This window comes from Myotis daubentonii, chromosome 7 (genome assembly GCF_963259705.1).
Source record: "Myotis daubentonii chromosome 7, mMyoDau2.1, whole genome shotgun sequence".
Taxonomy (NCBI): Eukaryota; Metazoa; Chordata; class Mammalia; order Chiroptera; family Vespertilionidae; genus Myotis; species Myotis daubentonii.
The window spans coordinates 72,735,127-72,749,417 of NC_081846.1; the positions used below are offsets into that span (position 1 = coordinate 72,735,127).

The 14,291-nt window shown below is 37.6% G+C and overlaps 1 protein-coding gene across 1 annotated transcript in view; it reads left to right on the top strand.

Moving 5' to 3' along the window:
• Positions 1 to 14,291, top strand: part of LRP1B (LDL receptor related protein 1B) — a 924,684-nt gene that overhangs the window by 602,210 nt on the left and 308,183 nt on the right. The window contains exons 38-39 of the mRNA XM_059704885.1: positions 10,180 to 10,369; positions 12,931 to 13,135. Coding sequence (XP_059560868.1) covers positions 10,180 to 10,369; positions 12,931 to 13,135 — 395 coding nt within the window. The remainder of the gene's footprint in view (positions 1 to 10,179; positions 10,370 to 12,930; positions 13,136 to 14,291) is intronic.

A 14,291-nucleotide genomic window follows, 5' to 3' on the forward strand; every position in this document is an offset into this window, starting at 1 on the left:
ATCAATGATGAGAGAGAATCCTTGATTGGCTGCCTCCTGCATGCCCCACACTGGGGATCAAGTTCACAACCCAGGCATGTGCCCTGACCAGGAATCAAACCTTGACTTCCTGGCTCATAGGTTGATGCTCAACCACTGAGCAACACTGGCTGTGAGAGTATATATTTATTGATTTTAACGAAAGAGGAGGAAGAGAGAGAGAGAGAAACCTCAATTAATTGCCTTCTCTATGTGCCTTGGTCAGGATCAAACCCGCAACCTAGGTTTATGCTCTGACCCAGAAACAAACTCACAGCCCTTCAGTATAGGGCAGTGATGGTAAACCTTTTGAGCTCGGTGTGTCAGCATTTTGAAAAACCCTAACTTAACTCTAGTGCTGTGTCACATATAGAAATTTTTTATATATATAAATATATTATTGATTTTTTACAGAGAGGAAGGGAGAGAGATAGAGAGTTAGAAACATCGATGAGAGAGAAACATTGATCAGCTGCCTCCTGCACATCTCCTACTGGGGATGTGGCTGCAACCCAGGTACATGCCCTTGACCGGAATAGAACCTGGGACCTTTCAGTCTGCAGGCCGACGCTCTATCCACTGAGCCAAACCGGTTTCGGCAAGAAATTTTTTAATATTTGCAACCATAGTAAAACAAAGACTTATATTTTTGATATTTATTTTATATATTTAAATGCCATTTAACAAAGAAAAATCAACCAAAAAAATGAGTTCGTGTGTCACCTCTGACATGCATGTCATAGGATCGCCATCACTGGTATAGGGTATGGTGCTCCAACCAACTGAGCCACACCGTCCAGGGCCTGAAAGTTATTTTAGATAACCAACTCATTTTTTTTTATTAATATGGAAAAAAAGACTCCAAGTCTTTAAACTAGAGAGGCAGTAGTCTAATTTATAATAAGCAATCTAACTGGAAATCTATTGCAATCCATTCACGTTAAGTAGTTAGAAAGGGGAAATAATCCTTCCAGTTAATCATTTGTAAAGCATTTTAGTAAATAGATTGAAGAGAAAGTTGCAGGTATTTAAATTTACTCTAATATCTCCACTAGCTGCTAATTAAATCATATCCAAATACCTTAAAATATTTTCATCTTTATATATATATGTCCATTGGTTATGCTTATATGCATGCATACAAGTCCTTTAGTTGATCTCTTACCCCTCTACCTCCTGCCCCCCAACCCTCCCCGGCCTTCCCGCTGCAGTTTGACAATCTGTTTGAGGCAGCTCTGCCTCTGTATCTATTATTGTTCAAAAGTTTATAATGGTCTCTATTGTCCATGAATGAGTGAGATCATGTGGTATTTTTCCTTTATTGGCTGGCTTATTTCACTTAGCATAATGCTCTCCAGTTCCATCCATGACGTTGCAAATGCTAAGAGTTCCTTCCTTTTTACAGCAGCATAGTATTCCATCGTGTAGATGTACCACAGCTTTCTAATACATTCATCTACTGATGGGCACTTAGGCTGTTTCCAGATCTTAGCTATGGTGAATTGTGCTGCTATGAACATAGGGGTGCATATATCTTTTCTGATTGGTGTTTCCGGTTTCTTGGGATATATTCCTAGAAGTGGGATCACAGGGTCAAATGGGAGTTCCATTTTTAGTTTTTTGAGGAAACTCCATACTGTCTTCCATAGTGGCTGCACCAGTCTGCATTCCCACCAGCAGTGCACAAGTGTTCCTTTTTCTCCACATCCTCTCCAGCACTTGTCGTTTGTTGGTTTGTTGATGATAGCCAGTCTGACCGGTGTGAGATGGTACCTCATTGTTGTTTTGATTTGCATCTCTCGGATGATTAGTGACTTTGAGCATGTTTTCATATGTCTCTTGGCTTTCTGAATGTCCTCTTTTGAAAGGTGTCTATTTAGATCCTTTGCCCATTTTTTGATTGGATTGTTTATCTTCCTTTTGTTAAGTTGTATGAGTTCCCTATAAATTTTGGAGATTAGGCCCTTATCAGATATGACATTGGCAAATATGTTTTCCCACACAGTGGGTTTTCTCGTTGTTTTGTTGATGGTTTCTTTTGCTGTGCAGAAGCTTTTTATTTTGATGTAGTCCCATTTGTTCATTTTTTCTTTAGTTTCACTTTAATAAATTATATAACATTTAATCCATGCATTTAAAGTGCACAGTCCAATGTTGTTTTAGTGTATGAGTTGTGCAACCATTATTACAATCAATTAGATAATATTTTTATTACTACTCCCCCCTTAAAAAACCCCATATCAATTAGTAGTCACTTCAGTCTTATTTCCCCCATCCTCCCTAACCACTGACAACCACTAATCTACTTTATGTATTTAAAGATTTGCCTACTATGAACATTTCATGTGAAGGGAATTATAGATTAAGTAGTCTTATGTGACTGGCTTCTTTCACTAAGTATAATAGTTTCAAGCTAGCTTCATCCATATTTTAGCCTCTATTAGATCTTCACTCTTTTTTATTGCTGGATAATATTCTATTATATAGATGTGCAGTACCACCTTTTATTTAGCTATTCATCAGTTGATTGACATTTGGGCCATTTCTGCTCTTAGCTATCTATGATAATAAAAGTGTAATATGCTAATTAGACCGAACATCTTTCCAGACGACTTCCGGATGAAGCTGGGGGTGCCAGGGAAGCCCGAGTCCCGGGTGCCTGATGGAGGCCGGAGGAAAGCCCGGGTCCTGGGTGCCAGAGGGAAGCCAGTGCCGGCAGCCAGGGAAAGGAAGGCCTACTCTTGCATGAATTTTGTGCATCGGGCCTCTAGTTATGAATAAAACTGCAATGGACATTTGTCAACATTTGGATACATACTGTATTTCTATTTCTCTTGGGTCTAGAGACCCAGCAGTGGAATTGCTAGATCATATGGTAATTAAATGTTTAACATTTTGGAAAACTGCCAGACTTCTCTCCAAAGCAGCTGCCCCATTTTACATTTCTACCAGCAGTGTATGAGAGTTTTAATTTTGCTACATCTTTGTCAAAACTTGTTATGATATTTTTTATTACAGTCATTATATTGGATGTGAAGTATGATTTTGATTTTCATTTCTCTGATGGATAATAACATTGAACATTTTTCATGTTCTTATCAGGCATTTGTATACCTCATTCAATTCATATGCTCATTTTTTCCTTGGATTATTTTTTACTTTATTGTTGAGTTCTAAGAGTTCTATATATATTCTAGATACAAGTCCGTTAGCACATTAATGCTTTGGAAATATTTTCTCCTATTCTGTGGATTACATTTTTGCTTTCTTGGTGGTGTCTTTTGAAACACAAAGGTTTTAATTCCTTTGAAGTCCAACTTGATTGATTGATTGCTTGTCATCTTTTCTTTTAGTGTCATGACAAAGAAAGCTGTGTCTAACCCAAGTTTATGAAGATTTAGTCCTATAGTTTCTCCTAAGATTTTTATAATTTGCCTTTTACATTTAGATCTAATATATATTTTTAGTGTGTGTATATACTAAGCTGAGGAAAAAATCCAGCATTATTCTTTAGCATATCAATATATAATTGTTGCAAACCATTCATTGAAAAGATTGATTCCCCCATTGAATTTTTCTCAGACTCTTGCCAAAAAGTAATTTTCCATAAATAATATGCTTTATTTCTATACTATCAGTTTTCTTCCATTGATCTATATATCTTTTCTTATGATACTACCACATTGTTTTGATTGCTGTAATTTTGTAGTAAGTTTAAAATCAAAAAGTGCGAGTCATCTAACGTTTCCCCCCCCAAGATTGCTTCAGCTATTTTTGGTCTTTTGCATTTCCACTTGGATTTCAAGAATAGTGTACCAATTTCTGGGGGGAAATGCTGGCTGGGATTTTGGGAATGATTAAATTGAATTTATATTATCTATTGGGAAACTATTACCTTCTTAACAATATTGTCTTCCAATTCATGAACGTGAGTTATCTTTCTATTTTTAATCTTTAATTTCTTTCATTGATGCTTAATAGTTTTCAGTGTATAATTTTAAGATTAGAATTTTTTGGTAAAATTATTCCTAATTTTATTTCACTGTTTTGTATTTTCTATTCTTTTAAATACTATTGTAAATGGAATTGACTTCTGAATGTTATTTTTGAATTGTTCATTGAAACTGTGTAGAAATACAACTGACTGCCCTGACCGGTTTGGCTCAGTGGATAGAGCATCGGCCTGCAGACTGAAGTGTCCCGGGTTCGATTCCAGTCAAGGGCATGTACCTTGGTTGTGGGCACATCCCCAGTAGGGGGCGTGCAGGAGGCAGCTGATTGATGTTTCTTTCTCATCGATGTTTCTCTCTATCCCTCTCCCTTCCTCTCTGTAAAAAATCAATAAAACATATATTTAAAAAAAATTTTAAAAAGAAAGAAATACAACTGACTTTTGTATGTTGCTCATCTGCCCTGCAATTTAACTGAAGATTTTACAATTCTAATAGTTTTCTTTTTTGTAAATTACTTAAGACTTTGTATATATAAAACATGTCATCTCCCAATAGAGATCATTTTGCTTTTTTCCAGTGTGGATAATTTCTTTCTTTTTCCCCCCTCAGTTTTTCTGACTAAATCTTCAACACAAAAGCTGTATGGAAGTGTACGAGTAGGAATTATTTTCTTGTTCCTGGCCTTATGGGGAAATCTCTCACTTATTCACCACTAAGATGACACAAGTCTTGGGCTTTTCATAGATTCCATTTATCAGTTTGGGGAAATTACCTTCTATTTCTAATTTGTTGAGAATTTTTAAGATGAAATCGGGCATAACAAAGGTTTACGATACATAAACCTTTAACTCAACCATGTAAAGTATAGGCTCATTGCAATGAAGGAGACTGAACACAAGAAGAGCTGTAGATTATCTGACCCAAGAAAGCAAGAAAGCAAGAAAGCAAGCAAGAAAGCAAGAAAGAAAGCAAAAAAGCAAGCAAGAAAGCAAGCAAGAAAGCAAGCAAGAAAGCAAGCAAGAAAGCAAGAAAGAAAGCAAGAAAGAAAGAAAGAAAGAAAGAAAGAAAGAAAGAAAGAAAGAAAGAAAGAAAGAAAGAAAGAAAGAAAGAAAGGAAGAAAGAAAGAAAGAAAGAAAGAAAGAGAAGGAAGAAAAGAAAAAAGAAAAGAATGAAAAGAAAAAGGAAAGGAAAGGAAAGGAAAGGAAAGGAAAGGAAAGGAAAGGAAAGGAAAGGAAAGGAAAGGAAAGGAAAGGAAAGGAAAGGAAAGGAAAGGAAAGGAAGAAAAGAGGATTTTTAGGAAAGGGTAGAGTTTATACAAAACTTAAGTATTTAAGTATGTTTTGTTAGACTTAAAGTAAAGCATAGCCATGTGTATTCTGTGTAGAGTTCAATACCAGGTCTACACTATGAATTGGACCCAGTATCCTGTTTCTCTGGAAATTACAAATTTAAGATCGATATGGGATGTTGCACCCAGAAACTTCTTATTTTAAACTCTGTACCAATCTTCAAACAGGAAGCTTTATGATTCTCCTTGACTTTAGAAAAGAAGCCAGTGAATAGGGATTAGTACCCTTTCAACTGGAAGGCCATTGTGACACTTTACTGTTAGAGCATGTTCTTGAGATAAGTATTATTTCTGTTAACTTTGTAGCAGTATTTATCCATAACTTTTTCCAGCCAATGAATTCAATGTTTTGTATATGTGACTGACTCCCTTTCAAGCACATCCTTTACTGCCACTTGCATCCCATAAGCCCTTATCCTGCCTTCAGAACACTGTACAGGCAGGAAGGAGCTGCTGTTCCTACTTCAGTGATGATCTCTGTGAACTCTTCTGAATAGTGGTTGGTGTCAATGCGACAGACTAGTAGGATCAATTTTGCCACTCATTGCTGTGAAAACTAGAATTCAGCAAATTAGTTTAGCAATGATTCTGAGTTATTTGCCTGCCTTGGACCTTTGATGAATTGATCTCATCTTTTTATTTCTATCAAAGCACATTAGTACCTCATTCATGCTTAGCCAAACCCAATTACCTGATCAAAGAGGGGAGATGGGGAGGGAAGGGGACTCTTTTACTTTGAAAGTGTATGAAGTGAGAAGGTGGTATTTTTACTAGCTATCCATCAGACATACGGAGCTGCTGAATTAGCACTGTTAGAGTTTTTTTCTTACTTATGTCTATTCTATATCCTCAAGTTCCAAGAATGTTTAACTCTGTAGTGATTTAGTCTATTCAATATTTCAGGACTAGTTGACTAGATAGATAGGTATTTTACTTTAATTTTCAAACTACATGATTATCTGCTAGGACTAGTAATTCAAAGCTCTTATTGTACCTGTTTATCTGATTTAGGAACCTTAATGTACACACACACACACACACACACACACACGTACACACATACCCCTCACACACATGCCACACGACCCCATGTTGTATTAAATAATCATAAAATAGACATAAATATCTTATGTTATCTTAAGTATACTAGTAAAATATTTTTTGTGATTTTTAAAAAATTTGGCAGATGTTTAATTGACAATTTGTTAATGACCAACACAATTATAAAGACTGAGATATTTTTGAGAAAGACATATATTACTGAAATATTTTTAAATGTAGCATCAGATTATGATTAAGTGTACTGTCAGGCTGTCGTCTATTACAAAATACAATAAAAGAGATTATACGTGGCTGGTGAGGTGTATCATGCTCTCTAGTAACCTCAGGGTTACTAGGTCAACCATCAACTTCCTCTCAATGGTGATGCCAAGTGGTTTCTTTCTAATTTGTAGAAAAAAAGTTCCCATGATGAACATCTGTCAAAGTCAGTTAAAGGGGAAGGTACAGAGTGAAGCTGGATTAATGATTCTGATTTGCTTGGAATTTATTTTAAACTATGCCATTTCTCATTCTATCTGTGAATTCTGAAGGAATATAATGCTGCTTAGACTATTAATGCAGTTAATCATTTCTTAAGTGATTTGATATTGCAAAAAATACCATGGAATAGATGATTTATTATTTAATAACTGAAACACCTTTGGCTATTATCAACCTCCATCCTACTCACTTCAAATAAGAACACATTATGATTCAGATAAAAAGAGCTTAACAGGTTTTATTATGATTATGTTTTATAATGTTTCTTCTATCATCTCTGGCTTAAGTTTCCAATCTAATTACCCACATTATTTATTATAAATTGTTTTGTTGACTGTGTGAGAGGAGGCTACTCATGGTGAATTACTGGTTATACAATTCACCCAGAGTCAGACAATTTAAAATGAATGAATCATTTGTTTGGTTCCAGCTTGGTGTAGATTGAGAATAGTCCTAGGTACTTAAACTCATCTCTAAATACTAGTAGTCATGCTAAAGAATATAGGCTTTTAGAAGCAAATGAATCTGCACTAAAAATTTTGCTTTAATACTATCAATTCTGTGATCATAGGTTTCAGTTTTCTTCTTAGGAAAAAGTGAACATAAAACCAACTTCACAGAGTAGATTTATACACAAAGTGATGTATGCAAAGCAAGTAACATTTCCTAGCAGAAATACAGAGCTCAATAAATGTTAGCAATTAATTTTTGTTAGTGGATTTTTCTCTATTCCATGTAGAAAAAGAGGATAATGACATGTTTAGTCTCATTAAATAAATCTAGTTCAAATGGCTTTAATATTTTTTCATTCCCACTAAATTTTATGGACCACCAAACTAAATATTTACCCACTTTAAACTTTAAAATAACCCTTTTTATCTACTTATTTTCTGAATAATTCCTTTCAGAGATTCCTTGAGAGAAAAACAACAAAAAGGCCCTTCCTGCTAAATGTTAATATATTAGTATGACTGCTAAAGCTGTGCACATTTTTTTTCAAATTTAACATGCTAAAAGTAACCCTGAGGAAAACAGGTAACATGAAGGCAAAAGTATAATTTTTTTTATACTTAAACTAGAGACCCAGTGCACGACATTAGGGCACTGGGGGTGGGGGTCACTCAGCCGGCCTGCGCCCTCTTGCAGTCTGGGACCCCTTGGGGGATGTCTGCCTGCTGGCGAGGAGCAGGCCTAAGCAGGCAGGCAGACATCCTGCAAGGAGTCCTTAGTGCTGCTGCAAAGGCTTGAGAGGCTCCCGCCACCACCGCTGCGCTCACCAGCCATGAGCCCAGCTTCTGGCTGAGTGGTGCTCCCCCTGTGGGGGCGCATTGACCACCAATGGCAGCTCCTGCATTGAGCATCTGCCCCCTGGTGGTCAGTGCATGTCATAGCGACCGGTCGATCTGCAGTTTTGGTCGATTTGCATATTAGGGTTTTATTATCCTATATAGCAAATGGGTAATATGCAAGTAGACCAAATGGCAGAACAACCGAACAACTAATCAAAGTGTAATATGCTAATAATATGTTAAGGCTGCTCAACCGCTTGCTATGATGTGCACTGACCACCAGGGGGCAGATGCTTCGACCTATAGGTTAGCTTGCTGCTGGGGTCCGGCTGATCGGGACTGAACAAGATGGGCCTGACATGCCCTGGAGCCCTTCTATGGTCCCTCCCTGGCCAGATCGTGCACCGGTGGGGTCCCTCAGCTTGGCCTGCACCCTCTTGCAATCTGGGACCCCTCGGGGTATGTTGGAGAGCTGGTTTTAGCCCAGTCCTCCAGGCCACTTCCCTTGGGAGGGCGCCAGATGCAGGGCTCATGGCTGGCGAGCACTGCTACATCAGTGTGAGTCTCTCCTGATCAGGACTGATTGGGTGCGAGCCCACTGCAGGCACAGTGGGGCTGAGATGAGTGGGAGTGGCAGATAAGAGCTGCAGGCGGTGTTGGACTGCGGGTTTCAGTCAGATCTCTGTAGGCTGCTCAGAGGGACCCCACCCATGCACGAATTCATGCACCAGGCCTGTAGTCTATAATAATAAAAGCATATTATGCTAATTAGACCAGACAGTCAAATGACCTTCCAGATGTCATTCCGGATGTCTTTCAGACAAAGTCGTGGTGGTCGGGCCGAGGCATAGGAGATTGGGGTGATCAGGCAGGCAGGCGAGCAGTTAGGGGTGATCAGGCAGGCAGGCAGAATGGTTAAGGGCAACCAGGCAGACAGGAGAGCAGTTATGGGTGATCAGACAGGCAGGCAGTGTGGTTAGGGGCAATCAGGCCTGAAGGCAGAATGGTTAGGGGCGATCAGGCAGGCAGGCGAGCAGTTAGGGACATCAGGCAGGCAAGCAGAGAGGTTAGGGGCGATAAGGCAGCCAGGAAGAGTGGTTAGGGATGATCAGGCAGGCAGGTGAACATTTAGGAGCTAGCAGTCCTGGATTACGAGAGGGTGCAGGCCGGGCTGAGGGACACCCCTTCCCATGTACAAATTCCATGCACTGGGCCTCTAGTATAGGATATGTACCCAGCACCTCTATGAAAAATAAAACAGCTACCCTATGTTATTGTAGAGATTGGGAGCACAATTTTAGGCAATAATTACTCATTTTTCACATTGTCACTTGTATATACTGGAATCTACATACTACCATTTATCTTTCTTTAACATTTAAAGCATGCCTTAGCTGGCAATTCATTTCATTTTCTTTTGTTTTCAGGTCATATTATTTGAATTGAATCAAAGACCTTCCTGCATGAACTTATTAAAACATTCTCTGTCTCTGACAGAGTTGCAAGGGTGGAGTTAGATGTTGGCTTCTTGATACTATTGCAATTTTTTATACGTTTGCTTTTCCTTGACATCTCCAGATATAATATCAAGAGGAAACTTATTATGATTCTAACTGAATGGTATCTCTGCCTTATGATTTTCAAAAGTATCTCTAAATTGTTACAACTGGATACTTGTTGAAAATTAATATTTAATATATGAAAATAAAGGACAGCCACCATTTTCCTAAATAAATGCCAATTACTTAACTGAGTTGTTTTTTTTTTTTTTTTGAATGAGAAGATTCAGTCTTAAATGATGTTCTTACAAAAATCTGTTCCCATGAGTAGTTTACAGCACAGTCTTGCTGTGTATAATCAACTATCAATTATAAGCATTGCAATTACTATAGTTTTATTTTGAAGAAGTTGTGAAGAAATGATTAATAAAATATCATATAGGTATACATATGTATCTCAAAGGTTTTTTTCTGTCCAGAAGCCAAGTCTTTTGCAGATAAAAGTGTCAATGTATTCTTTCTTCCATCAGATGTGGGTTCTGTTGAAGGCCTTGCCTATCACCGAGCCTGGGATACACTGTACTGGACCAGCTCCACTACCTCATCCATCACCAGGCACACCGTGGACCAGACTCGGCCCGGAGCCTTTGACAAGGAGGCTGTCATCACCATGTCAGAGGATGACCATCCGCATGTGCTCACCCTGGATGAATGCCAGAAGTAAAAACAGTGCATTTTTATTTCTTTATTATCATTATATGCCAACGACTATCAGGTTAATTTTAAAATGAACTCACTTTAAAATTAAAGATTTCCTTTGAAGTTCTCCTTTCACAATTCATAGAACTAGTTTTTGTAGAAGGATTGTAAATGTGAATAAAGAAAATCCAGACTCTTTGAATGCATGGCATCACTTCCATGAGTAATCCAGTCAAAGCAAATTAAATAATGAGAGGGAAAACAGACAGTATTGTGCTGGAAAAGGCATATGAAAAAGACATTAGGGCACAGCTGATTGAAATTAGAAATTTTTTGGGAAAAAGACTATTAATATGAATTGAAAACTAAAAGGTGTTTTTGTAATTTAATTTAGTAATTTTAACAACTGGGGATCTTTCCAATTAAAATACTGAGAAAACAAACAACAAAACATCTTGTTTGCTGCTATATTTTCAACATTTGATGCTAGACTACAGCTTAAATAGTCCACATCTGTTGATGATAGAATGTGCAGACATTTATAATAATACTTACAAATAATTCATAGCAAGAGAAAATACTCAGGCTATAATATGGAGCAAATATAAAATGACAAATTAGAAAAAAAGTCATGCTTTTTGAAATGCCATAAAAAAGTAATTGTAAGAAAACTGAAGAACAAAGCTCGGGGTAAGTAGGAAAAAAAAGATATATCTATATCTATATCTATATCTATGGAGTTCCATTTTCATACAATATGGTAAGATATACTAGAAAATCCTTTATCATTAAATGAAATAAGTAAATAAAAGTCAGACCAATCTGGCTTTCACTGAGCAGAAATAGAAGAGCTCTTTTTAGATGTGGTGAGGAAAAATCAGAGACTAAAAAACAATGACATGAAACACTGGCCCTGACTACTTGAGAGAAGAAAGAGCTACATAAATCACTCAGTGCGGGAGGAACTAAATCTGGACCCTCTGATAGAGTTGGAAATACGTTTAGACTTATTTCACTTAATTGAGTACCTTCATCTTATAAATAGAGGCTCTGAAGGTTGAGAGATGAATGCTGAGAGGAGGTTGACTTCTCAGAGCTCTGGTGATTTCCTTAAGATGGACACAGGCCTGCAGATGCCTGGGCTATAATGCTACATTGCCTTTAAATGATTATACATAGAAATGATATATGCAGTCTTTTTTTTTTTTAATATATATTTTATTGATTTTTTACAGAGAGGAAGGGAGAGAGATAGAGAGTTAGAAACATCGATGAGAGAGAATCACCGATCAGCTGCCTCCTGCACATCTCCCACTGGGGATATGCCCGCAACCCAGGTACATGCCCTTGACCGGAATCGAACCTGGGACCTCTCAGTCCGCAGGCCGACGCTCTATCCACTGAGCCAAACCGGTTTCGGCGATATATACAGTCTTGCTTAAATGTGAAATATTATGTCAAATTGTTTTTCCTTGTCAGTATTTATTAAGCATAAATTTTCAAATATTTAAAGCAGCCTTCCTGTCAGCTTCCCTCTCTTCTGCCTACTTTCTCTTATTTATCCCTTCCCTTTCTCCCTTCCTCTCCTTATCCTCCCTCCCTCCCTCCCTCTCTCCCTCCCTCCCTCCCTCCCTCCCTCCCTTCCCTCTCTCCCTCCCTTCCTCCCTCCTTCCTCTCTTCCTTCCTCCCTTCTTTCTTTCCTTCCTTCCCTTTTTCTTTCCATCTTCCATCCTGAGCAGTAACACCCAATCTTCTAATAAACTCTTAGGTACAGTCTTATAGATAAAAAGGAGGAGTGGGGAGAGAAAGAGTGTTTTAGTAAAAGTAGGGCTTGGAGATTGGAATCTGCAGACTCTCCACTCTTCCAGTGACATCTAAGGGCCATCGAATCCTAGGACTTCCTCAAAGAATACTGTGACAAAGCATTCTATAGAATCTTTAAGTAACAAATATTATGTTTAAGGGTTGATGACCCCTGGGATTCCAGAAACAACATTGTAATTTATAGAAAAAGCTCACTGAGAGAGAAAAAAACAAGATACTAAAGAAATACTAGTATAAGAGTTTAGTAATTGTATTTCTCTAAAACATTTAAACGGAGCATGCAGAATTTAAAAAGCGAACCTGGAAGGAGAGGGAGATTTTGATTTTCATCAATTGAAGAAAAGTAGTAGGGTAAGAACAATGTCTAAAATGATCATATTGGACCTCCTGAAAAAGGTATTAATAAGTAAGCATATTCTCAGTTCAGAGAAAATTTAAGATGATGGTTTTATACCTGGTTATAATAAATCCTCACTATGCAGAAAACTGGCTCAATTTAATTAAATTACTCTTTGAGAGAATACATAGAAAATTGTTTTCCAGAAATAGTTTCCAGGTTTCATTTTTTTTAAATTGGAAAAATATGCATGCAAATATAATAGACATATCCCCTTTATTACCTACACTCCCTTAAGGACCAGAGATATGAGAAATAATTTGGTTCTTTTAAAATAGTTTGACATTGCCATGTTTCCACTAATGTTTTTACTGTTAATGAAAATTTTAATTTATTTTTACATTTTTTAAAATTTATTTAGTTTAATGTTTTGGACCAACTGGAATGAACAGCATCCAAGTATTATGAGATCTACCCTGACTGGGAAAAATGCTCAAGTGGTGGTCAGTACAGACATACTCACTCCCAATGGCCTCACCATTGACCACCGTGCAGAGAAACTTTATTTCTCGGATGGCAGCCTAGGAAAAATTGAAAGGTGCGAATATGATGGGTCCCAGAGACATGTAAGTTGAGAATTTTTTGGTTATAAATGTAAACATTTGAAAAATATGTGCTTTATTCTTGCCAACAATATGCATACGAAGAGATTTCAAAATAGGTTAATTGTTTGAATCAATCCAATTAAATAATATATTCAGTGAGAAAGAAAACTGGATAATATTTTGAAAACTTGATCTTCAAGTTCATTTGCTACCACAGAGACAGTTTGACTCATATGAACTTTATTCTGGAGAAACAATAACTGATTGAATTGTTAATTAATGGAATTGTTACAGTGATTTGCATAAGCTCCATTGTTATTTATAATATTTTTGAAATGTGAAATGAAGTTGATTAGTTACCCTAGGCTAAAAGAATATTAGAAAAGAATGAAATGATCTTCTGTCTGTGTTTGGCTCCTCAAAGCAACCTAAGATTTGAAAAGAGCAGAGAGAGGTTCTTTCATAGTCAGGCCCATTCTCTGTGTCCTTCCTCTGGACATGTCAGTGGAAGAAGCCTTGAAGGCCCTGAAACTCCCTTACAGCAGGCATGTAGGCCTATGGGATGGTACAAGTTCAGCGCCCACCCCTTATCCTTTGAGGACAGTAGCCCTTAGCGACTGGGAAAACTCAGAGTTCTGGAGAGTAAGATCCGGTAGTCACACCACTGGAGAAATCCACCCCAGCACCCCACCCCAATGCATGCCTGAAGGACAGAAAGAGGCGGAGGCTCTTCACTCCGGCACTGTATTTCTTGAAGGGCCAGATGGTAAATGTTTAAAGCTCCAGAGGCCGTATTGGCCATCCAGAATATGTGGGTGAATAGCTGTGGCAGTATTTCAGAATATACAGTGTGACAAAAAAACAAAGGGGACATCTGTAATACTTTCAACAGTAAAGACAAATTTTAAAAACAAACTATATAGCATATACAGAAATAGGCAACCAACCAATAGGCCATAGTTTTCTAATACCTAATCTATAACTTTAAGCTTACTGTTTAATTCAATTGAATATAAACCTATACATAAATAAATATCCTATACTAATAAAAGAGAAAAATGGTAATTGGCGTACAACCGATACCTTTTTCATTGGCTAATCAGCGAGATATGCAAATTAACTGTCAGCCAAGATGGCGGCCGGCAGCCAGGCAGCTGAGAATAGGAGGCTTGGTTGC